The sequence below is a fragment of the Ranitomeya imitator genome, chromosome 3 (assembly GCF_032444005.1).
Source record: "Ranitomeya imitator isolate aRanImi1 chromosome 3, aRanImi1.pri, whole genome shotgun sequence".
Classification (NCBI taxonomy): domain Eukaryota; kingdom Metazoa; phylum Chordata; class Amphibia; order Anura; family Dendrobatidae; genus Ranitomeya; species Ranitomeya imitator.
The window spans coordinates 198690084-198715578 of record NC_091284.1 but is presented as its reverse complement, the minus strand read 5'-3'; the positions used below and the strand labels follow the sequence as shown (position 1 = coordinate 198715578).

Genomic DNA, 25495 nt, shown 5'->3' with positions numbered 1-25495 from the left:
CTTTCCATGCGTCTGTCGAGTGAGAGCGCGCCCCCTGCAGGCCGCAGATTCCTGAGACCCCGAGGCCCTCTCAGACAGGCGGATAACCGGTCCCGACCGCCGGGGTCTGCAGTGATTTGATCGCTTCAGTAAGGGACGCCATGGCTTGTGACAAAGACGTGACCCATTCCGGTGGAGCTACCACAGCATCTGGCTGAGGGACCGGGGCTGGAGAGACTACTGGAGGACTGGCAGGGGGGGGCTCCTGGACATGTTCAGGGTCACAGGCCTCACAGAGGCGATTACTTTGGGCGTGCGGAAAAAGGGCATTACAAGATACACATCCGGTAAAAAGAACCGTGTGAGTCTTAACCTTTCTAGACATAATGATCCGTAATGCTATACCCAGGGCCAGAGACTGGGAAAAAAAGGAATGCTTCAGTCCAGCTGGAGAGAGAAGCACTTACCCCAGTCCTGTGTCCCCACGAATACCGAAATGGATCCTGACAGCACTATCTCCAAACGTGCTGCCTTATATGTCCAGCAGGCTATAGTGGGGGAGGGAATCGCCAAACTAAGCCGCAGCCTAGAGCAGGCCTGAAGCCGCGGCCTAAATTTCCCCCTCAGAGGCCGGAGAAACCGGAACCGGACGTGATGCCCCGGAAGGGGCGGAGCCCCGCAGCGCGGTCTGCCGCCCGGAAGTCCCGGGCTCCAGGAACAGCCCCACGCCTGCCGTGAGCCAGGCAAAGCCGCAGCCTCCGGAGGAACAGCGGCGCCGATCTTCTCTACACCGCGGCGCCGCCGACCGAATGCCGCGGTGCCGCTCCAGAGAGCCGCAGGCGCCTCAGCGCTGGACCACCGCCGATCCACAAAAAAAGGACGCCAGCCTCACCCGGAGCCGGACCACCGCACTACCCAGGGCCAGCGCAACAGGTACTCAGGAGCCCCCCCTGACACACCACACTCAGCGAGGGGTGGTAAAAATGACGGTGCAGGCACCCAAACTCCATTATCCCAGGATAAGGAGAGGGACCGTCCTCCACCCCAGCTAACACCCCCGGCAGGGGTGTAGAAAACAGGGGGGAACATACGGACGTCTAGGAGCACCTGTACAGCCTGGGGTCTAGATACCTCAGGGTGGTCAGGGCCAAGTCCAGAGAAAAATCCCACGTAGCGGGAAAGGAGACGTGGAGCAGTATCACACGTGCTTGCCCGTTGATGATTTGGGGAGATCGGACCCTCAAAAAGGTCCGTCGCCCCCTCAATCCAAAAGTTGAAAGTCGGGTCCAAAAAAAAATCCCGGACCCAGAGATGTGCCTCCTTGAGACACTAAGCATAAACTGGAGTCTCTGGTAGCCAGTGTCAGGGTGTATACGTTGGAGGAGGAGCTAACTTTTTTTTTTTAAGTTTACTTAGTGTCAGCCTCCTGGCGGCAGAAGCATACACCCACAGTCCTGTGTCCCCAATGAGGCGAAGGAGAAATTGCCATTCGATGGAATCAAATGCCTTGGTGGCATCAAGCGAACATATAATCCAGTCCCCTTCATTATCCACTGGTAGTTGAAGGTTAAAGGGAACTTGTCACCCCCCCCCCCCCCCCTCCAGGGCGTTTTTAAGTAAAAGCCACCTTGAGCAGCATTAAGGCTGCATTCTGTGAAGGTGGCTCTTATGTTTCTGATCTCTAGTAACAATGAAATATTGAATTTTATAAATTGCATCCCATACCTGTATTGAGTCCCAGAGGTATGGCGTCTCCCAGTTTCAGCAGCCTCCCAGCCGTCCATCATCCAGCTCTTCCGCCTGTGTGCCGCCTGTGTTGCTGTTGCATGCCCGGCACCTGCCCCCCCATCTCCCTCCTCCGCTTTCCTCCCTCGGCAGCGTCTGATGAGCTGAGCTCCCAACACGCAGTTCACTGGCATTACAGCTCATCAGATGCTGCAGAGTGAGGAAAGAGGAGGGAGATGGGGGCAGGCGCAGGGCATGCAACAGCAACACAGGAGGCGGCGCACAGACGCAAGAGGATTGTTCGGGAAAAACTATTTGCTGCTCATATTTTAAGGCTTTCGAATATTTTCCCCCCAAAGACGCCAAGCGTTTAAAACTAGTAATGCACAATATTCTGCCATTTTGAGCTAGGAAGAAGCTCCAGACGCCAAGACACAAAATATTACCAACTGCTGACTAATAGGAAGTTACTCTATATAAAAAAAAAAAAAAAAAAAAAAAAAAAATAGACCATCTGAACCAAATCATACTGCCCTGAACGTGGACAAAATCAGAGACTAGGTCTATCATTACAAACTTGTTCTCAATGTGTGTCAAAGTGTCTGCTAAAGCTAGGCCGAAAAAAAAAAAATATATATATATATATATATAAAGGTCATATTCAGCGTCCATTTGTAGTCCATGACTTTCCATCTGACAGCAGTTGCACTGTGTGCTAGGGAGCAGCAGGCAGGAAAACCAATGGAAAAAATACGGTACTTTTACTCAAATGGAAAATATATTTAAACTGCGCAGATTGCAGGCTTGGAATAAAATAATCATGGTTCTCTGAAACATTTAGGGAAGGACAGAAGTGTGTAAGAGGTATTATAAGGGAAGCGAGGACGGTAAGGAGACGTGCCAACTGGTCATTTGACCTGGCCTGGTCAATAAATAAACCCAAGCTAAAAACATACAAGTTGTGCAACAGAGGAAGGATGATCAGGTCAATGCTGTAGATAAGCCGCCGATGTTACCTGAAAGGAGAAAAAGAGGTTAGATTATACTCACCCGGGGGCGGTCCGGTCCCGCTGCGGTCTGGTCAAATGGGTGTCTCAGGTCCGCTCCGGCGTCTCCCATCTTCATTCCATGACGTCCTCTTCTGGTCTTCATGCCGCGGCTCTGGCGCATGTGTACTTTGTCTGCCCTGTTGAGGGCAGAGCAAAGTACTGCAGTGCGCAGGTGCCAGGCCTCTCTGACCTTTCCGGCGCCTGCGCACTGCAGTACTTTGCTCTGCCCTCAACAGGGCAGACAAAGTACGCCTGCGTCAGAGCAGCGGCGTGAAGACCAGACGAGGACGCCATGAAATGAAGATGGGAGGCGCTGTTCCGGACCTGAGACACCCATCGGAGCAGGACCGCCCCTGGGCGAGTATAACCTTTTTCTCCTCTTTTAGGTTACATCGGCGGCTTCTCTACAGCATTACAGAATGCTGTAGATAAGCCACTGATGACGGTGGGCTTACCTCACCATCGATTTTGGGGGTGACAGGTTCCCTTTAAAGAGCAACCATCACAATATTTTATATGTGAAAAGAAACTTTGTAATACATCTTGACAAGAGAAATCCACTTTTCCCCACCTGGACTGATCATTCTGAACGGGAAACTACTGGGTAAATCTGACAGGGAGAAGGACCTGGGGATCCTAGTTAATGATAAACTTACCTGGAGCAGCCAGTGCCAGGCAGCAGCTGCCAAGGCAAACAGGATCATGGGGTGCATTAAAAGAGGTCTGGATACACATGATGAGAGCATTATACTGCCTCTGTACAAATCCCTAGTTAGATCGCACATGGAGTACTGTGTCCAGTTTTGGGCGCCGGTGCTCAGGAAGGATATAATGGAACTAGAGTGAGTACAAAGGAGGGCAACAAAATTAATAAAGGGGATGGGAGAACTACAATACCCAGATAGATTAGCGAAATTAGGATTATTTAGTCTAGAAAAAAGGGGCGATCTAATAACCATGTATAAGTATATAAGGGGACAATACAAATATCTCGCTGAGGATCTGTTTATACCAAGGAAGGTGACGGGCACAAGGGGGCATTCTTTGCGTCTGGAGGAGAGAAGGTTTTTCCACCAACATAGAAGAGGATTCTTTACTGTTAGGGCAGTGAGAATCTGGAATTGCTTGCCTGAGGAGGTGGTGATGGCGAACTCAGTCGAGGGGTTCAAGAGAGGCCTGGATGTCTTCCTGGAGCAGAACAATATTGTATCATACAATTATTAGGTTCTGTAGAAGGACGTAGATCTGGGGATTTATTATGATGGAATATAGGCTGAACTGGATGGACAAATGTCTTTTCGGCCTTACTAACTATGTTACTATGTATTCTCCATTCACATATAGCATCTTAAGTAAATTCAGATTTTTTGCATTACTAAGATAGATGAGAGATGGGGCTCAAACTTCTATGGAACGTGCAGTAGAAGGTGTGTTTCCCTGTAAATCCTCCCCTCTCCATAGAACTGTAAGGGCACCAACCGTCAGCTTTTATTTCAGTAATGGGAAAAATGTTTACTTGAATACAGATTTTACCCATGAACTGAGTGAAAAATGAATCCAAGAGGACAAAAGCAAAGTTATATTCAAGCTTTATGAAATAAAAATAAAGTGACGGTTACCCTATAAATTGTTGCCATATTTCTATGGGTTACTCAAGGTCAGGATGACCACTGTATGAAAGCCTTTTATCAGCAGAAGTAGAGAAGCAGTGGGGGAAAGCGCACAATATGGTGACGCCAATTAAGGACGAGACAAAGTAAGAGGTGTTGCACACCTAGGGGGTTGTATGGTGCCCGTGTGTCCGTGTATTACCCCAGGTAATACATTCTCCAAATAGGAAATAAAAGCACTTTAAAGATGGACAGAGTGGATGAAAGAGTCTCTAGTTGCAAGGCAATTCAATTAAGGTGCTTTTATTCAGAAGACGCACTCCAACGCCACACTGGCGGTCTTAAAAAAAAAAAAAAAAACAGATCTGCGTTTTTTAGAACTTAATAAAGATGCAGATACGTAGTTGAAACCTGTTGTCTGAATAAAATACCCTTCATTAAACTACCCTGCAGCCAGAGACTCTTCCACCCGTGCAGCCTATCTTCACAGCGCTTTTATTCTCTTTACGGAAAATGGTTGGCAGATGTAGCCATTTTAAAAAAATGCAACATCAGCACCTTAGTATAGGCTATTCTACATAAAACCTCCAGATGTCCTCCCCGCAAAGTGGTTCCCTTGTATGGACAAAATAGAACAACTATATTGCATTGATGTAGAGCGTGTATGCATTTCCCTCAGAAAGAGGTTCGGAACATTAATTATACATAAGGCCCTGCCTGACACTCCAGGAAAAAAATAAGCAACAAATCCAGAGCGTGAGAGTGAACAGGCAGTGAACCTGCCGAGGATCAGGCCATGGCTTGGGGAGGGGCTGCTGGATACAAAGATCATTCTGTAAGTCCAACACTCGCCAACTTCTGCAGCACGAGGCTGTACGGCTCACTCAATTCACAACAAAATACTACCCTTTTTTCTTGCTTCTACCCCTGTAATGTACATGATAAAATGTGTAGTCGCTAATACATGGCATATGGGGACCTCACAGAAGCTGGGAAAGTGCCCTGCTGGCAGTGACTGGCATAATGCTGCTTGCAGGACCCAGGGCCATTAGTTCATCGTCCTAGAGACCACCACTTGTAAGGGGGATGTCTCAGTAACATTTAAAGGATTAGTCTCAAAATAGTAACTCATCCCCTATCCATGCATGGTCTTGTGGGACTGTCAGAAAGGGCACCATCATTGGCTCTCTAGCAGTTCCACAGAGGATGAATGGAGTGGATATCAGGCATGGGATCCTCCACGGCATTGAAGACCATGCTCTTGTGAGGCTTAGTCACTGGTTTCATAGCATCGCTCAAGATTGTTGCAGGACCCAGCAGTGGGTCCATTATCTCCTTTCCTATACGCAGGGGACAGCCCCGTAAAGCCTCATGAACATGATAGAAAGACAAGTTATGGAGCTGCGAGAACTTGTTTGCTGCCGTTTTAGGCTTTACTGGGCATCATAAGAGAAGATTATGCCCAGGAAGCAACACTTCTAGAGAAGAGCATCTCGAGTACATGACTTCTGATGGTAGACTCCACAAAATCTTCATGAAAGTCAGACATGTGTACAGCACGGGCTCAAATCTGTGTGAGGATATCTGGGTTGATTCTCAAGGAAAATGCTTTATCTGGCTCTGCTCATGACTAGAGTTGAGCGAATATGTTCGGGTTTCCTCTTATTCGGCAAGCTGTAGCACGTGCCGAATAAGCTGCAGAGGGAACCTAGCTTCCTGGATCGCGCGCCGCAGCTGCACGTGTCAGTCCCGACACATGCATAGAGAGCCCAACAAACAGGCTCTCCATGTATGTGTCGTTAATGACACAGCCGCGCCACATGCAGCTGCGGTGCCCATCAGCCAGCGCGCTCCAGGTATCCGGGGTCCCTCTGCAGCTTATTTGACAAGCACTATATAGGTTGCTGACCAAGAGGGAACGCAAACGTTCGCTCATCTCTACTCATGACTGAAATTGGATTTACTACTAATTTTTGTGTTTTTATATGGCATGACAGTAAAAACATTAAGCCCCATTACACATTAGATGGCTATCGGCCAACAGCTATCTTTCCAGTCGTTCCCATAAACAGTGACACATGTTACCTTTGGATGTTTATTTCAGACCAGATTGTGGCCCGATTCTAACGCATCGGGTATTCTAGAATATGCATGTCCCCGTAGTATATGGACAATGATGATTCCAGAATTCGCGGCACACTGTGCCCGTCGCTGATTGGTCGAGGCAACCTTTATGACATCATAGTCGCCATGGCAACCATTATGACATCTATGTCGATACTGTGCCCGTCGCTGAATCAGAAACGTGAGATGTCTACGTCCTTTATGACATCATCGTCGCTGTGCCCGTTGCTGATTGGTCGAGGCCGCCAGGCCTCGACCAATCAGAGACGCGGGATTTCTACGTCGATGCTGTGCCGGTCTCTGATTGGTCGAGGCCTGGTGGCCTCGACCAATCAGAGAGCCGGGATTTCCAGGACAGACAGACAGACAGAGACAGACGGAAAAACCCTTAGGCAATTATATATATATAGATTAGAAGGTGGACAGGTCATCTTGGTGTCAATCATTGGGTAATAAAGCATGTCATATTACATTTAAGAAAATTAAAAACAAAAAAAAAAAAACAAGAATATTGTTTACCACCCTAATCCACCCCCCCCAATAATGTTAATAAAAGCCTTACCTCCAGCATACATCACAGCCAGCATAATTGAAGAAATCCATGAGACCTCACTACTTGTTGCTCCAAATATTACTTCTATGTCTTTAAAAAATACTGTAATTGATTTGGGAAAGGCGTAGGAGAAACCAATGGATACGAAGGCTCCAACAACCACCACCCAACCCCAGCCGCCTTCTGGCGGGGTGTAACCCATAGGTCCTCCAACTGCAGGTGGCATCTTGCTGCTGTTTTAATCTTTTTCTGAAAGAAAAAAAAATAATAATTATATTGCATTGGACAATAGGTAAATGCTGTGCAATTACATTCATTATTTGGTAAGGAGGCGTATTCCCTGGCTGTGTCAACAATATCTTTTCAGACTTTCTTCACCATGTCCCTGGATTTACTCAAATCACTCCCAAAGGTTATTTTCTAGAAACTGCTTTCAATCCAGTAAAGGGTTTGTCCGGTGTAAGAATCAAGTTCTACAGTCGCTGCACAATACCTAGAGACGCCGGCCAAGTCTAGTTGGCATGTGACCACAAGTATGAAAATCTCCTACAAGCAGTCACGTGGCCGCTCACTCGCTCGAGGAATACAGGGGTATCGCGAGTACATCATACACGGTCACAAGAAGAGTCTCCAGAACTTACTTAGACTGGACAACCTCTAACACTTCTGCTTTTTCATCCCTCCATCTGCAATTACATTGTGTCCTGCAGAGAAGGAGTTACACGGTTTAGTGTTGGAAACTATTATAAAAGATTGAGCCAAGAAGTACACAAGCAATTGCCAAAATTCCAGCACTCATGACCAAGCTTTACACTAGGAGCACCAAGTATGGATGCCTTCTAACGTTAAGGAGGACAAGGTTATATTAACTAAGTTTCAGGAAGGGCCGCCAGCAGCACGTCTCCATACTTTAGCTACATGGCTCCTGAAAGCTGCCCAGCAATGAGCCAAAAAGGAAAATTGCACATCCAGGGGAAGAAGGTTTCAAGGACTAATGCGATCTGAAGACTGAGCAAAATCATAGAAACCAGGGGACCAGTGCAGAAGAATCTGCAAGTACTTTGGACTGAAGGGTTATGTAAAAATTACTACAAAATTCAGGCTGGAATCCTCTGCTGGGCTCCTAATACATGCAGCATTTAAGCCAAAAACAGCTCACAGCATACTAAACGAAAAGCAGATGCACTACAACACTAACACTGCATTTGTGTAACCTCTGCCGGGTCGCTCTAAAGTCAGTAATTTCAATATCTGCTGAGCTACACCCCATCTACAAACATGGGTGGACTCCCCATCAAAAGATAAGTAGCAATATTAAAAAGGAGTTGGCTGCTACTTTACATGTCCCTTTTATGTAAACTAACTGGCATAGGTAAGCACTTGAATACCTTGCTACCCCAAATTCTTCTGGTGGCATGACCCCTGTGAGAGCCTCCTGGCTTCCTGTGAGGTCACATCAAAGCCTCCCACAGTTCCAGAACCTCTAGGTGGGCATGGCTCTATCCTGCAGTGTTTACGCTCTTCTTGTACACGCTGCTGCAGACACAGCCCCTTTATATCTGTATTTATACATGTTGTGAGGCAGTGATGGGAGCCACATACAAGGGTCACTACGTTTCCCCCAGGATGTCTCTGGACTCATGATGAACCCACTGGAGAACGTTGTCATTACAAAACAAAATAAAAGTACATGTGGACTGGATGCAGTTATTTGACCAAGTCATATTTAGGGAAACCTGATCTGGGCTTATATATTTTTTTTTTTTTTTAAAGGTCTGTACTAAAGTAGCGGGACTGATCTTTGCCTCCAGTTCGGGTCTCACAAGTGGCCCATGGCCACGATTTACATTTCAACCTGCAGGTACGGTAAGGTATGTCACTGTTGATTCCATGTGCAGCAGAGCTGGAGGTTGTGTGTGCGACTGAACATAGACTATGGGAAAAAGCTATTACCGCACCAGAGATTCCTATGGTAGTAAAGGCACCCACGGCATCACACTGGATACGGGCGCACCAGATGATAAAGCTTTGAGTTTATTTTGTAAGTTTGCAAATAAAGCCCTTTATGTCGAACTTACTTGGGTCATTGCCTTGTTATCATGCTTGTATGAAAGTCGCTGCCTTATAATGTACACACACACACATTGCTGTATACCCTGCCGTATACACTCTATTACATGAATACATTCACATCTCTTTCCCCATCCAATCTCCTTTATCTTTTACGGTGGGGGGGGTCCAGTAGAGAAGATCATGCTGGGCCTGTGTGTGATGCCCAGTAAGGAGTGGGACGGGTTTACGCGGCGTTAAGGGGATGTGCTCACTGCTGGCTTGCAACCCAGCACAAGGAAGGATGTTAAAGACGTTAAAGGGAACCTGTCACCCCCAAAATGGAAGTTAAGCTAAGCCCACCGGCTTCAGGGGCTTATCTACAGCATTCTTGAATTCTGTAGATAAGCCCCCGATGTATCCTGAAAGATGAGAAAGAGGTTATATTATACTCACCCAAGGGCGGTCCCGCTGCAGTCCGGTCCGATGGGCATCACGGTCCGGGGCGTCCCATCTTCATAGGATGACATCCTCTTCTTGTCTTCATGCTGCGGCTCCGGCGTACTTTGTCTGCCCTGTTGAGAGCAGAGCAAAGTACTGCAGTGCACAGGCGCTGGGCCTCTCTGACCTTTCCCGGCGCACTGCAGTACTTTGCTCTGCCCTCAACAGGGCAGACAAAGTACGCCGGAGCCGCAGCATGAAGACAAGAAGATGACGTGATCGTAAGAAGATGGAAGGCCTCGGACCGGACCGCGACGCCCACCGTACCGGGACCGCCCCTGGGTGAGTATAATCTAACCCCTTTTTCTCATCTTTCAGATTACATCGGGGGCTTATCTACAGCATTCCAGCCGGTGGGATTAGCTCAACTTCCATTTTAGGGGTGACAGGCTCTCTTTAAATGGAGGCCATGACAGAGCAGAGCTAATGTCAGGGCACAGCAAGCAAAGCAAAAAACAAAACTCGGCAGAAACGAGTTCATGGGGATCTTTAGGGGGGGCATTAGTCTTCACCATTTAAAGGCAAACTCAGTAACTGTCAGGAAAGTGGACAACATTTTCTAGTCTACGGAGAAATAAGACAATATTCAGAGGATATAATTATTGGCTGGTTGTCAAACCCTGATAGGGGCATTGATTTGGCGATTTACTGCCTGAACAAGGTGAACTTTTGTAATTCGCTCCATCTGCGCTAGCAGTGACGGACTCTGAAACGCTGCAGCCCGCATCCGTCACTCAATGAAGGCACATCGCTAGGGCACGCACATTGTGGGCGTGCGCTAGCAATGCGTCCGACATTGCATTCAATGGCGGCGTTAACAGACTACATTACAACTGTCACTGTCACTGAACGCAATGTGAACCCAGCCTTTCAGAATCCGTCACTGCTAGCGCAGATGGAGCTAGCAGATGATCTATCTGCGCTAGCACGTCGGCACTTGCGTTAACAGCAGCCCGTTAGCGTATGTGCTGAACGGGCTGCTGTTAACACAGTGTGAACCCGGCCTAACGTTCACAAACAGTGTCACATAATTGTATCTGTTCTGCAGGCAGGATATTAGAGAGGGAGGAGTTGGTCAAATTGAGATACACCTCCGCCAAAATGTAACAGTTTTGTAAAATAGGAAAACTCACTGGACTCCTCTATACAAACACAAGCGATTTCAGTGAATAAAGTACAAGTCAGGCTACTTTCACACTGGCGTTTTTTTTTTTTTTTTTTAATACGTCGCAATGCGTCGTTTAGGGGAAAAAAACGCATCCTGCAAAGTTGTTTGCAGGATGCGTTTTTGCCCCATATAGTAACATTACCGACGCATTGCGACGTATTGACACACGTCGCAAACGTCGTGCGACGGTTGCGCCGTGTTGCGGCGGACCACCGGGAGCAAAAAACGTTAAATGTAACGTTTTTTGCTGCCGACGGACCGCTTTTTCCAACCGCGCATGTGCAGCCGGTACTCCGCCCCCACCTCCCCGCACCTCACAATGGGGCAGTGGATGCGCCGGAGAAATGAATCCGCTGCACCCGTTGTGCGGCGCATCAAACGCTAGCATCGGAATCTTGGCCCGACTCACTGCGACGGGCCGAATCCGACGCTAGTGTGAAAGTAGCCTTATACAGAATCTTTCCCAACAATCCTATATATCAGCTTCTTTATACCATGCTGTGCACAGATCAGACTGCAGGTACAGTGCGACAGGTTCTCTTACAAATACACTAACCCCATAATGCACAATCCAATTGTACAGAAAGTTGTCCTACAAAGACACCATGAAACAGCCAAGTGCCCATTTACACTGCCTGACTCATCCAGCTCTGAGGCCAAGTCAGCTTATGTATATAGGGTAAGCGGAACGCTAAGCATAGGAAAAAAAAAAAACAACCAATATTGCAGCCGACCAACTAGTGTTCCGATTGTTGGTAGGGAATTTGCCATTCTGCTTACATGGGCCAAAAAGTTGTCCACCTTATCCATTATTTCAAGTCTGCGAAAAATCGAACTGCACTTTGATGTCATCCGAGTGCAGTCCAATGTTTTCCACAGACGCTGTGCTCTGCTTTCACTTTACGGCCGGCAGTATTTAACAAAATAATTAAAGAGTCATGAAGATCCCAGTTTATTGGAAACAAAACAAAAAAACAAATAGGGCATAAATGTCAGATGGGTAAAAGACAGAGCTAGGATTTCAGTAGAATCTTTCGGCTGCTGCTCTCGGGGTAACATCAGGACAGATTCTGCGCTAGTGATACTTGACACTGCTGTGATTACGTGCAGTGCGTGCTTCTGAACAACAGAGTGAAGGGTTTTTTTGCTTCTAAAGGAACATGTGGCTTCATTAGTTACGTAGTCAGGAAGAGGATGAGCACATAGACTTCCCCGGGATGATGACGTCTAGGTGCTTAGTCACTATGGGTTTGCCCGCTAGTGGCATGAAAGCCTGTAGAGCAAATGACAGTGTGAAAAAAGGAAGAAAATATGGACTTAAGGTTATTACACACATTGCTCATCCTAATATATGTGTGACTATAAGACAAGAGGAACGGGTGGGGCGAGGGGGATGGACAAAATATACACAGCGTTCAATGCAGTATATGCTGTAAATGTTTTCATATGAATTTGGGAAAGTTATGAAATGTCATAAATGTCTGTTCTGTTCCTGATCTAAGGATATCGGCCTTTAGTGGAGGTGAATCTGTGCAGCACTTTACGCACATGCTCAGTAGTGACCAGGGCTGTGGGGTCAGGAGTCAGGGAAATTGAGGAGTCGCAGTCAGACGGTGGTTCGGCTTGCTGAACACCACAACCCTGGTGTGAACGCAACCTTAAGTGTCAACGATTTTCATCAGTATTTGGTGGGCGTTTCAGTTTTTACCATCAGTGATTTTCTCATGAATAAAAGCCAAATATCAAAGCCAAGCATGGTCCGGAGATGCCGATCACTCTAGAAGAGGCTACTCCACTGCATAAGTTCAACGTTTGGGTTTTTGCGAGCTATAGCCCACAGCCTAGGTGATATGATGGCCTTATAAGAAATGCAACAAAAGCTGGAGAGCGTGGTGGCAATGGCTTTTTGCAGTGAAAACCTGATGACCATCTCCATTTAAAGCCTACAGTGAAATATCTAATGATATTTATTGTTATAGCGCCATTTATTTCATGGCGCTTTGCATGTGAGGAGGGGTATACATAAAAACAAGTACAATAATATTGAACAATACGAGTCACAACTGGTACAGGAGGAGAGGACCCTGCCCGCGAGGGCTCAATCTACAAGGGATGGATACAGTATTTCAGAAGACAACAATGCTCATTAAGAATGTCCTTCATGGGCCTCTCCACAGAAAACACTGAATTAACCCTTTGATGAGCCCCATACAAGGAGATCAATTTAAAATCTTGTTCTAGAGCATGGATCCTCAATGGCTCCTTGCTGGGCGGCTTGCGCCAAATTGGTGCATTAGCAGCAGATTTAGCCAACAACTATGAAGAGAAGGTCCGCAGATGGCGACTTGTGAGTAGGCCAGAAGAGCGGATGTGGAGGTTTATGTATTGGTGCGGAGGAGGATAAATAAAGTAAACTGGAGATCGGAAGATACTGCCAGTTAGAGGGGTCCTTGAAGCTGGGGGTGAGGGCATCGTCTTATTCTTTATGGATGCGGTTTAAGGCAGAAACTAAGAAGAGTGCAGAATTGTCTCCTGATCAGCACTGTTCCGGTGGACCTCCCGCTGTCTCTCTCCTAGCAGACATGTGACATTCTTAAACTAGATGACTGCTGCAGGTCTGGTGCAGCGTTCCAGGATTTTAATAGAAAAGAGGTGGCAGAAGATCAGTGGCTATGGAATCTAATATTACAGGACCCCGGGGTGGGGGAAAAAAAAAATTAAAGAAATCGAGTGGTGCTGGTTTAGGAGGCAAGAACAAGTTGGTGACTTTTTAACAAAGTCCTCAGATTTTACGGTGTGCTGCAAATTCAGTCTTCCAATAAAGAACACCAGCTCAACTAGCAGAAAGCCAATGACTCAGCACTTCTGAAGGCTACGAGTAGGGCGAGTGTTCAGGCTCAGAGCAGAAAGATCTCCCGCTAACCAGAAAGGTCTACGAGGGAAGAAATTACCGTAAATGCTGTATAAAAAAAAAAAAAAAACGACAAACTTGTAAAATGGATCCACGATATCTTGTTACCTGCTAATCTGACAGAGGGCTACAGAGCCATGGTTCCTGTGAGCCAGATGCGGCTCACTAGGCTGAAGCATGCCCTGGCACCAGCACAACAGTAACGGAGGCTAGAACAGACTCGAATTGTTCAAGTTACCGCTAAGTCTGGTGGCAAGGACAAGCATTTATAGCTGGAGAGGCCACATGGCTGGATTATGCATTCACATCAGATGGTTCCAGGTTGGAAATAGCTCTGGGACGTCATTTGGAGGAGGGCGCAGCTATTGCATCACTAGTCATTTAAAGGGACTGTTCATAGAGGCACACGCCGGCCACATGAGCCTTCTGGCAGCGCACTGGCTAACCCGGGGGGCAGCATGGCCTAGCAGGCACGGACCAGCAATGACAGGAGCATTCCTGGTGGGAAATGTGTTCTAGGATTCCCATTATTTCACAAATACATTTATGAAGTGGAAATATTGTCAAACCTTAGCACGAGATTTCCAAAAACACCGAATATAGTATTGAACAGAAATAAACCTTAGCAGAGACTAAGACGGCTAGGGCTTAAGCCCCCGTCACACACAGCGAGATCGCTAGCGAGATCGCTGCTGAGTCACAAGTTTTGTGACGCAACAGCGATCTCAGTAGCGATCTCGCTATGTGTGACACGTAGCAGCGACCAGGCCCCTGCTGTGAGATCGCTGGTCGTGTCGGAATGGCCTGGGCCATTTTTTGATCGTTGAGGTCCCGCTGGGTAGCACACATCGCTGTGTTTGACACCTAACCAACGACCTCACTGACAGGACGTCCCATTGAATCGTCATGAAATAGCATCGTTCTACAGGTCGCCGCATCGCTGCTGCGTCGCTGGTGAGATCTCACTGTTTGACATCTCACCAGCGACCACATAGCGACGCTTGAGCGATCCCTGACAGGTCGTATCGTTGTCGGAATCGCTCAAGTGTCGCTATGTGTGACGGGGCCTTTTTGCTGTGTCCCAGGCACCTGGCGTGTAACGGAAAGATTCACACTGCCAAACCACAGCAAGATTAACACTTGTTAAGCAAATTCAGGCATTTGTTTACTTCCAATACTTGGCCAAGTATCAACATGGAGATAGACACAAGCTTAAAGGGACGGCTTCCTGTCAGATAATGGTTCTTAGGGTAAGTTCACACAGAGTTTTTGCTGCTTTTTTATGCCAATTTTCAGTGGCTTTTTACAGTACCAGCAAAGCCTATGAGTCTTCAGAAATCTCATGTACACATTGGTTTTTGTGTCCTCAATATTTTGTGCTTTGCTGCGTATTTTTTTTTTTTTTTACATAGGGCATGTCACTTCTTTCAACGTTTTCCACCCATTGACTTGAATGAATGGTTAAAAAAACGCTGCGAATACGCAGGCTGACTTTTCTTGCAGCGTATTTGCTGCAGAAAAGTCAAGGACAGCTGGATGTGACGTCACACTCTGCTCCGCTACATCTAGATGGTAGGCTACACGATGCCTCCATACAGCCTGTCATCCAGCAGAGCGGATCCGTACCCCATTCACTTGAATGGGGGTCCGACATTACAGTGTTTGACACACTGTCATATGCATGACAGCGCAGCAAACCCAGCTTCTGATCGGCGGGGAAATCCTCCACTGCTCCCATCAACTGACACCTGCTAATGTTAATTACAATGACAGCAGGAGCGGCGGATGGGAGTATTCATCTGCCACTCCTGCGCTATAAAAAAAAAAAAAAAAAAAAAAAACATCATGGGATCCCCCCTATTTTTGATAACCAGACAGACAGAACTCACAGCTGGGGGCTGCAACCCCCAGCTTCAGCAAGGCTAGTTATCAAGAATAGAGGGGTCCTCACGCTTTTTTTATTTATTTTTTTATTTAAATAAATAATTAAAAAGGTGTGGGGTCCCCCCCCCATTTTTGATAACCAGCCTTGCTAGTGCTCACAGCTGGGGGCTTGTATTCTCAGGTTGGTAAGGGGCCATTGATATAGGCAATCCAGCCTTAAAATAGTAGCCTGCAGCTGCCCAGAAGAGGCGCATCTATTAGATGCGGTAATTCTGGTGCTTTGCCCGGCTCTTCTCACTCGCCCTGTAGCGGTGGCAAGCGGGGTAATGAGGGGTTAATGTCACCTTCCTATTGTAAGGTGACATTAAGGCGGCTGAGTGATGGAGAGGAGTCAATTAGGATACTTTCACACTAGCGTTGTTAGGCAGATGTCGCAATGCGTCGTTTTGGAGAAAAAACACCTCCTGCAAAGCTGCCCGCAGGATGCGGTTTTCTTCATAGACTAGCATTAGTCGACACATTGCGATGTATGGCCACACGTCGCATCAGTCGTGCGACGGATGCGTTGTGTTTTGGCGCACAGTTGGCACAAAAAACGTTACATGTAACTTTTTTTTGTGTGTCGAGTCCGCCATTTCCGACCACGCATGCGCGGCCAGAACTCCGCCCCCTCCTCCCCGGACCTTACAATGGGGCAGCGGATGCGTTGTAAAACTGCATCCGCTGCCCTTGTCGTTCATTATTTTCGCAGTTTGCGTCGGTACGTTGGGCCAACGCATGGCGACTGCCCCGTACCGACGCTAGTGTGAAAGTAGCTTAAGACACCTATCCATAACTAATCCTATAGTAATTAAAGGGTTAAATAAACACACGCAGAAAACAAAGTCTTATAATGAAATAAAACACCACACAGTTTTGCCATTTTTATTAGTCTGCCATTCCAAACGAAGCCCTCGATCTCCTGAAATAAAAAAAAACCATAAAACAAATACTCCCTGGTCCGACGAAATCCAATATAACGAGTGTCACCAGCAGTATCTGGGGGAGATAAAGCTTGACAACCCGGGAGCGCTGCTAATGCGACTGCTCTCGGCTGTAAGCGACTGGGGAATGAGATGCTTTCGGCACAGGCTCAGCAATGAGCGGTGATGTCACCGAGCCTGCGCACCCTCACAGCCTGACCTGAGGTAACCTCTGCACCGTGGGAAAATGCCAGTGAAGAGGATACCGCAGGTACAGTAATTATCTATTCTATCTACAGGATGTTTTTTTTCCCGGTGTGCACTCAACTTTATTGGCATGCACAAAGAAAAAAAAAAAAAAAAAAAAAAACACGCACCAAAAACGTACCTAAACCTGCGTTTTTGCGGCAGCTTCTTTTTTGCCAAGAAGATCAGGTTTTGCTGCAGAAAAAAAAAAACGCAGCAAAAATGCCCTGTGTGAACTTACCCTTAAAGTGCGCTCGACTTATTGCCCTTGGATCCACCCTTGAGTGTCCGCTGCTGCTCCCGATGTCTGGCATTAGCTGGGGTGCTGAGGTCACAACAATCAGTGATCTCCATGGCACTGCCAATGTAGAAGGAGCCGCCGCCAAGCTCATCGATTTACTGCCGCCCTGTCAGGGTGACATCTGGGTTTAGCCTATGACAGACACCAGGAGAAGTGATGAGACCGCTCAGATTGATATTTCATAACAAACTGCAGCTGGGGCCCAACATTAAAGGGTTTGCTCCCTTCCAAGCAAACATTTTATCCCATAAACCTTTCTAACTACTTCTGTAGTTACAGTAAAATACTTTCTCATTGCCGCTCTCATCACTTTCCAGCCACCGACATTGTGCTCTTTAAATCAGAATGAGGCTTTATCATAGATTACCCACAAGAGCGACTTCCAATTCACACAAACTAGTCAGAAGAGGACGGGAGTGGCGTGGAAACCAGAGAAGATGGCGCTCCGTAAGCGTTTTACTACAAATGCACATATTAAGGATTACAGGATAACATTTGATGGGGGTGCATTCTTAAATAAATAAATAAATAAATAAATAAATAAATAAATAAAGTTGAATGTATATTCAAAGCAACAAGTAAATCCTGAAATATAGAAAACTGTTCAGGCTAAATGTCACTTGCTTTCTTCACCATGTAAGAAGAGTCTGCATAGCGTACTGAGGCAGGGTATGGCCACGCCCACAGTGCACTCTCCAGCTACTTTGCATGTAGGCTTAAAGCACTATTTCCCGCTGCTGGCACAGCAGATTACTGCATGTGACACCTTTAAGGCTACGTTCACATTTGCGTTGTGCGCCGCTGCGTCGGCAACGCAAATACGCTGCGTTTTGCGACGCATGCGTCATTTTTTGCCGAAATTTGGACGCAAGAAAAATGCAACTTGTTGCGTTTTCTGCACCCGATGCTTGCGGCAAAAAAAGCGCATGCGTCGCACAACGCATGTCCATGCGTCCCCCATGTTAAATATAGGGGCGCATGACGCATGCGTCGCCTGACGCAAACACGCAAAACGCTAATGTGAACGTAGCCTAAATCTGTTTTTTTTCCTTTTTAAGTTGAATTATTATTAGTGAAGCACGAACGTGCTTGGATAAGGTTTTATCAGACATGCTCGTGTGCTACCGAGTGTCTTCAGCATGCTCCAATAATATGTCCGAGTCCCCGCAGCTGCACGTTTCATAGCTGGGATTACCTAACAGACAAACAATCCATGCATGTGTGGCAACTGTTGAACAGCCAGGAGACATGCAGCCGCAGGGACTCGAGCGCTGAAGACACTCGGTAGCACCGCCAACCACACTGGGAGATTATTCTGTTCCAGGACTGGATGGAGCCACACAAATGGCGTCAGAGCAACAACTTCATGTATACAAGGGCGGAGGAATCCAGGGGTGAGACCCCATTCCAGGTAAATGTATAACTTATTTCACTATCAAAAATATCCAGGAGCAGCAACTGACTGGTCAGCAAGATAAAACAGGTGGCGGGACGGACCGACGCGTTTCGACGGTAAGCCTTATTCATGGTCTCTAGAAACAATGAATAAGGCTAAATGTCGAAACACATAGGTCACGCCACCTGTTTTATTTTGGTGACCTGGATGTTTTTAATAGTGAAAAAAGTTTTATACATTTTACCTGTAACGATGTCTCACCGATGGATTCCACCTACTTTGCATAATTATTATATAACCACGAAGCTCTACAGGAAGCGCACGGGGCACAACACCCGACTATATAGACTACTGATCTATAATATCTACCAAATAACTGAGGGAAACCATCTCCATAAGTTCCAGGGCTTTTGTGCATCACATGTAAATCATATGGTTTACAGGCAATTTAGTGAAGTGTCATCAGCTAGATCAAAGCCTCAGCATCCACCACTTCCGCACTTGACAGGTAGCTTTACGACTGCAATTTAGGTTACTCAGAACTGTGTTAGAAGTCACCAGGACCAAAACATCATTAAAAAAACCTGAAGTAGTGTCATGTCATCACAGCTCAACAAGAACACTGGGAAGGCAAGAAGCCTCCAGAGCTGCCACTGTGGACCGGCTCCGAGAAATGCCTGAGCCAGAGAGCGGAGTCCTGACTGTCTTCCACCAGCCCTCCCACCTGAATAATGCCAAAGGTCAGGATGTCACCCCATTTAGATTGTGAGCCCCACTGGGGACAGCGATGATAATGTCCGTAAAGAGCTGCGAAATATGTTAGCGCTATATAAAAATACCGGATTACGTACCGGTAATGCTCTTTTATAGAGCCCACGACAGCACCCACTAGAGAGAGGGGATCCGCCCCTAGGAACAGGAAACCTACAGAGAGATAAAAGGGGCGGCCCCCCCTCGCTCCTCAGTTGTTTTACAGAGAATAGGAGGAACCGCCGCCAGGTTTTAGTTAACAGGTTCAGGTATATTCATATATATATATATATATATATATATATATATATATATATATATATATATATATATATACATATTTACAACCTTATGCTACTTTCTTCTAATATTTACACCTCACCAAAGAAGCACCACGTGCGACTATATACAGAAAAGGGAGGGATGTGAAAGGGTGCTGTCGTGGGCTCTATAAAAGAGCATTACCGGTACGTAATCCGGTATTTTCTATTCGCCACGACAGCACCCACTAGAGAGAATTTCAGAGACTATAGACTGGGTGGGTTTACTGAGTCAAGGACCGATACCCCAAAAGTCAGATCAGAAGCAGAGGATAGATCTAATCTATAATGTTTATAGAAGGTATTAGGTGAAGACCAAGTTGCAGCCTTACATATAAGGTCTATTGGCACATTCGCCCTTTCTGCCCAGGAAGTCGACAAGGCTCTTGTAGAGTGTGCTCCTATATGCATTGGAGGATCTCTACCTCCAGCTTTATACGCCAGGATTATGGCCTCTCTGATCCAGCGAGATAATGTGTTCTTTGTGACTCCGGCACCCTTGGTTTTACCCTGGAAAGACACAAAGAGAGCCCTACTCTTCCTCCAGTCCCTGGTTCTCTCTAAATAGGCTAGCACAATTCTTTTTACATCTAGAGTATGAAGTTTTACTTCTTCTGGAGTTGAGTGGTTCTCATAAAAGGTAGGTAACAAAATCTCCTGGGTTCTATGAAAAGTAGTGGCTACTTTAGGAAGATAACAAGGGTCTGTTTTCAAAATTATCCTATCTGATGTTACAGATAAAAAGGGAGGATCTATAGATAATGCCTGGAGATCACTCACTCTTCTAGCAGAAACTAATGCCACTAACAATACCGTTTTCAAAGAAATATTTTTTAGTGAGGCTGTATGGAGAGGCTCAAACGGTGGCTGTGTCAATGCTTCCAGGACTATGGATAAATCCCACTGAGGAACCTGCGGTATGCTAATTGGTCTTGAACGCTCACAGGCAGATATAAATCGGTATATCCACCTATTACCTGCAACATCATAATTAAAAAGAGCTCCTAAAGCTGAAACCTGGACCTTCAGAGTGCTTACGGAGAGTCCTAATTCCAAACCTCTTTGTAGAAATTCCAACACTGGAAATATAGGAACTTCAGATGAAAGTTGTGCAGTATGGAATTGAAGAAATTTTCTCCAAATTCTAACATAAATTCTAGTAGTTGAAGGTTTTCTACTCTTCATAAGAGTGTTAATTAACCCACTAGAAAACCCCCTTATACTTAGTAACTGCCTCTCAAACTCCAGGCAGTCAGGTTCATGCCCTTTGCCTGAGGATGGAGGAATGGTCCCTGAGAGAGCAAGTCCTTGGACTGAGGCAGAATCCACGGGTCTGACACTGACATCGCCCTCAGCCATGAGAACCATGGCCTTTTGGGCCAGAATGGGGCTATTAACAGAACTCTTGCGCCTTCCTCCCTTATTTTTCTTATTACTATATGTAATAGATTCCATGGGGGGAAAGCATAGGCCAGGTCGAATGTCCATGGTACCTGGAGGGCATCGAGTATGTCCGGCTTGTCCTCCCTGCATAGAGAGGCAAACCTCCTGACCTGACGGTTGGCTCTTGTGGAAAACAAGTCTATTTGAGGAACACCCCATCGAGCTGTTATTAATCTGAAAATCTTCCTGTTCAGCATCCATTCTCTCTGATGAAGAGTGTGACGGCTGAGGAAATCGGCATGAAAATTGTCTATGCCCCTGATGTGCACTGCTGACAAGGATAGCAGATGACCTTCGGCCAACTCCATGATGTCTGAAGCCACTTCTCTGAGTTTGTCCGACCTTGTACCTCCTTGATGGTTCAGATACGCCACCGCAGTGGTGTTGTCGGAGAATACTCTTGTGTGTGAGCCGCTGAGCTGAGGAAGAAAGTGAAGTAGGGAGTAGTATATAGCCCTCAACTCTTTGACATTTGAGGAATTATTAAGTTCTGAACTGGACCAAAGACCCTGGACCCATTGATCCTGAAAATGTGCCCCCCAGCCTTCAGGACTAGCGTCTGTGGTCACTATACTAGAAGGGGTGATTACCCATAGAACCCCTCTCGAAAGATTTTTTCGATTCAACCACCACATAAGGGAGTGTACTACTTCTGACGTTAGGAAAACTGTTCTATCCAGACATCCTCTATTTTTAATGTCCTCATCCAATACAAATTTTTGTAGATGCCTAGTATGGAACTGCGCCCACTGGACCGCAGGAATGCACGATGTTAGAGAACCTAGTAGTGACATGACATTCCTTAATGACATACTACGCTTTCTGATCGCTAAGGACACTTTATCGAATATGGAAGTTTTCTTATCCTCAGGAAGCTTGCAAATCTGGTCAACTGAATCTAGAAGGAGCCCAAGGAATTTCTGACACGTTACTGGCTGGAGTCTAGATTTTTCCCAATTAACCAGCCAGCCCAGGTTTTGTAAGGATGACACTACCTCCTGTAACCTCTGCTCACACTGTAGGGAGTTCTTACCTACAATCAATAGGTCATCCAAATACGGAATGACCAAGGTATCTTTTACCCGTAAAAAGGACATTACTTCCAGTAGCAATTTAGTAAAAACCCTTGGGGCCATAGATAAACCGAAGGGCATTGCCCGGTATTGTAGATGACGAATTTGCCCTTCTATACAAACTGCTACTCGAAGAAATTGCTGATGTAAATGGTGCCTCTTGTTGAGGCCTGGATCTTAAGGTGGTAAGGAGGAAGGAGTCCGGAGGCCTTCTAATAAAGTCTAATGTGAGGCCTGAAGATATTAAATCAATGGCCCATGGATTAACCGTTATGTCTTTCCACTGCTTACTAAATTGTTTTAGTCTTCCTCCCACCGGTGAAATATAATCAGCGGAATTTATCTGCTGGCTTGAAGGGGCGCTTATTGAACAAATTTCCTCTTTGTTTGAAATCCTTGTTATTCCATCGGTCCCTGAAGCCTCCCTTCCTTCCGAATGGTGGCTTCTTGAACGCCCTTCTGTAAGAAGGAATAAAGGGATTAGGGAACCCCTTCTTCCTTTCACCTGCCTTAGTGAGAATTTCGTCTAAGACCGTTCCAAAGAGGTACTCACCCTGGCAGGGTATAGTACACAATTTAGCCCTGGACTGGGCATCCCCTTTCCAATTCTTTAACCATAAAGCGCGCCGTGCCGTATTAGTGAGGCTGGCTGTTCTGGCTGCTAGGCGGAGAGAGTCTATAGAGGCATCAGAAATGAAGGCTGCCGCCCCCTTAATCAAAGGAATAGAGGCACGTAGTTTCTCCCTAGATACACCACTCTTAATATTTTGGTCCAACTGCTCCAGCCAGACCAGCATAGATCTACTAGTGGACGTGGCTGAGATCGCCGGTTTAAATGCCGTGACACAAGCTTCCCATGACCTCTTAAGCAGAGCGTCTGATTTTCTATCCATGGGGTCAGGCAAGGAGCCCGCATCCTCTACGGGTAAGGAGGATCGGCGAGAAGTTGATGCTACAGCCGCATCCACTTTAGGAATTTTAGACCAAACTGCCAAGTCCTCATCATCAAAGGGGTACCGCCTCTTACATGATACCGGTACAAAGCCCTTCTGTCCTTTAGCCCATTCTTTTTTAACAAGGTCTTTAATGGCCTGATTCACAGGGAATACTTGGCCCTTTCGCTGCGATAAACCTGCGAACATGATGTCCTGTGGTGTCTGGGGATCTTTAGACTCTGACACCCCCATTGTTCCTCTTACAGCTTTAACCAAATTATTTACATTGTCTGTAGGAAAACAGACATAATCTTCCTCCTCCGAGGAATCCAATCTCTGAGAGATGTCTGAGTCCACCTCTCCACTTTCTGCTGATGTGTCGGCTATAGGTGAAAGAGTCCTTCTACTTCTCCTTTCCATATTAACCGCCGGACTACCCCTCAAGGACTGAAGCTCTTCCCGGATCATGAGACGTATGTCATTCATCCTGACCGAACTCTCCTGCTGTAAAGTGTTATCAATGCAATGTTGACATAGCTCCTTAATATATGAGTCAGGTAGGGGCTCATTACATATCTTAAGGTACCTTCACACATAACGATATTGTTAACGATATCGTTGCTTTTTGTGACGTAGCAACGATATCGTTAATAAAATCGCTATGTGTGACAGCGACCAACGATCAGGCCCCTGCTGGGAGATCGTTGGTCGCTGAACAAAGTCCAGAACTTTATTTCGTCGCTGGATCTCCCGTGGACATCGCTGGATCGGCGTGTGTGACACCGATCCAGCGATGTCTTCACTGGTAACCAGGGTAAACATCGGGTAACTAAGCGCAGGGCCGCGCTTAGTAACCCGATGTTTACCCTGGTTACCATGCTAAAAGTAAAAAAAAAAACAAACACTAGATACTTACCTACCGCTGTCTGTCCTCCAGCGCTGCGCTCTGCACTCCTCCTGTACTGTCTGTGAGCCGGAAAGCAGAGCGGTGACGTCACCGCTCTGCTTTCCGGCTCCCAGACAGTACAGGAGGAGAGCAGAGAAGCAGAGCGCAGCGCTGGAGGACAGACAGTGGTAGGTAAGTATCTAGTGTTTGTTTTTTTTACTTTTAGCATGGTAACCAGGGTAAACATCGGGTTACTAAGCGCGGCCCTGCGCTTAGTTACCCGATGTTTACCCTGGTTACCGGCATCGTTGGTCGCTGGAGAGCGGTCTGTGTGACAGCTCTCCAGCGACCAAACAGCGACGCTGCAGCGATCCGGATCGTTGTCGGTATCGCTGCAGCGTCGCTAAATGTGAAGGGGCCTTTACACTGCTTATGTTTAGATTTTGACGTCCGCTTAGCCTATAAAAAAGACACAAGCAGAGGAGACTACTGTAAGAGATATGAAGCTATATATACACTTATCCGGAAAATAAAATATATACCGGCTGCAGAGTTGTCTGGTCGGCCTGGGGTTTGGAACGGGACGATTTTTTCCCTGATTTATCCGTGGAATCACTCATTTTTGAGTGTCCGCTGATTTTCTTATTAGCATCACCACTAGGCAGGATTACAACCTCCAGTGGGCGCTCAATATCTTCCTGAGACGACATGGTGCGCACAGTGCCATGTGTCTTCAGCCTTATATAGAGCCGTTCTTACAAGGGATACACGCCCCCATCTTTCCTCCCCCCCTTTTTTTTTTTTTTTTACCTGACCAACTTTATTGGTCCTCTCCACCGCTGTTGAGCGCCAAGGCGTCCACGCCAGCACGCTCAGCTGACCCCGCATACCCGGAAGTTCCTCTTTACATCCGGGTAAGCCGACCATACAGCGCCTGCATGTGCGCTCGCGCGTCTTCCTTCTATGCTGCAGAGGAAGAGAAGCTCCTGCTACCGCGGCCGTTCATGCCCCACTGTGGCCGGAGGGTAAGCGCTTTCCATAGCGACACTTACTTGGTGTGCTGACGGGGATTCTTTAGGCGGTGGAGCAAAAACCAACGGTCTCCCAACAGGGAGACTGTTGTGATCCCGGCATGCTGATGTATCCAGATGAGGGGGGAACCAACAGGAACCCCCGTCTCTGATGCTCGCTCTGGGGCCCCTGTCGCTCAACAGAGACGTACAGGCTGTGTTCCAGGCGAGCTTTTCCTCTTCTTAGCTGCAGAGATTCTCTCTGAGGGTTCCCTCCTTGGGAACAGGAAACCAACTGAGGAGCGAGGGGGGGCCGCCCCTTTTATCTCTCTGTAGGTTTCCTGTTCCTAGGGGCGGATCCCCTCTCTCTAGTGGGTGCTGTCGTGGCGAATAGAAAATAAAGATTATTATTGTCCCCCAATCCTAGCCTTATGGTGGACTCACACATTTACAATGAATGCTAAGGATCTGCAGTAAATTCCTACACTGTGGATTTTGTTGCAGAAAGTTCAACAATCCTATTTATCTAGGACAGCAGCATTCAGATAAGCGATGTCAGTCACAGAAATTTCTGTAACGAAATTTGCAGATTGGGAATTCAACCTAAAATCGTGCAACAA

General features: G+C 46.8%; 1 protein-coding gene across 1 annotated transcript in view; it reads right to left on the bottom strand.

The window, feature by feature from the left end:
• The window catches only part of SLC16A1 (solute carrier family 16 member 1), a 43100-nt gene that overhangs the window by 11310 nt on the left and 6295 nt on the right, over positions 1 to 25495 (bottom strand). Inside the window, exon 2 of the mRNA XM_069761744.1 lies at positions 7050 to 7289. Coding sequence (XP_069617845.1) covers positions 7050 to 7266 — 217 coding nt within the window. The 5' untranslated portion in view covers positions 7267 to 7289. The remainder of the gene's footprint in view (positions 1 to 7049; positions 7290 to 25495) is intronic.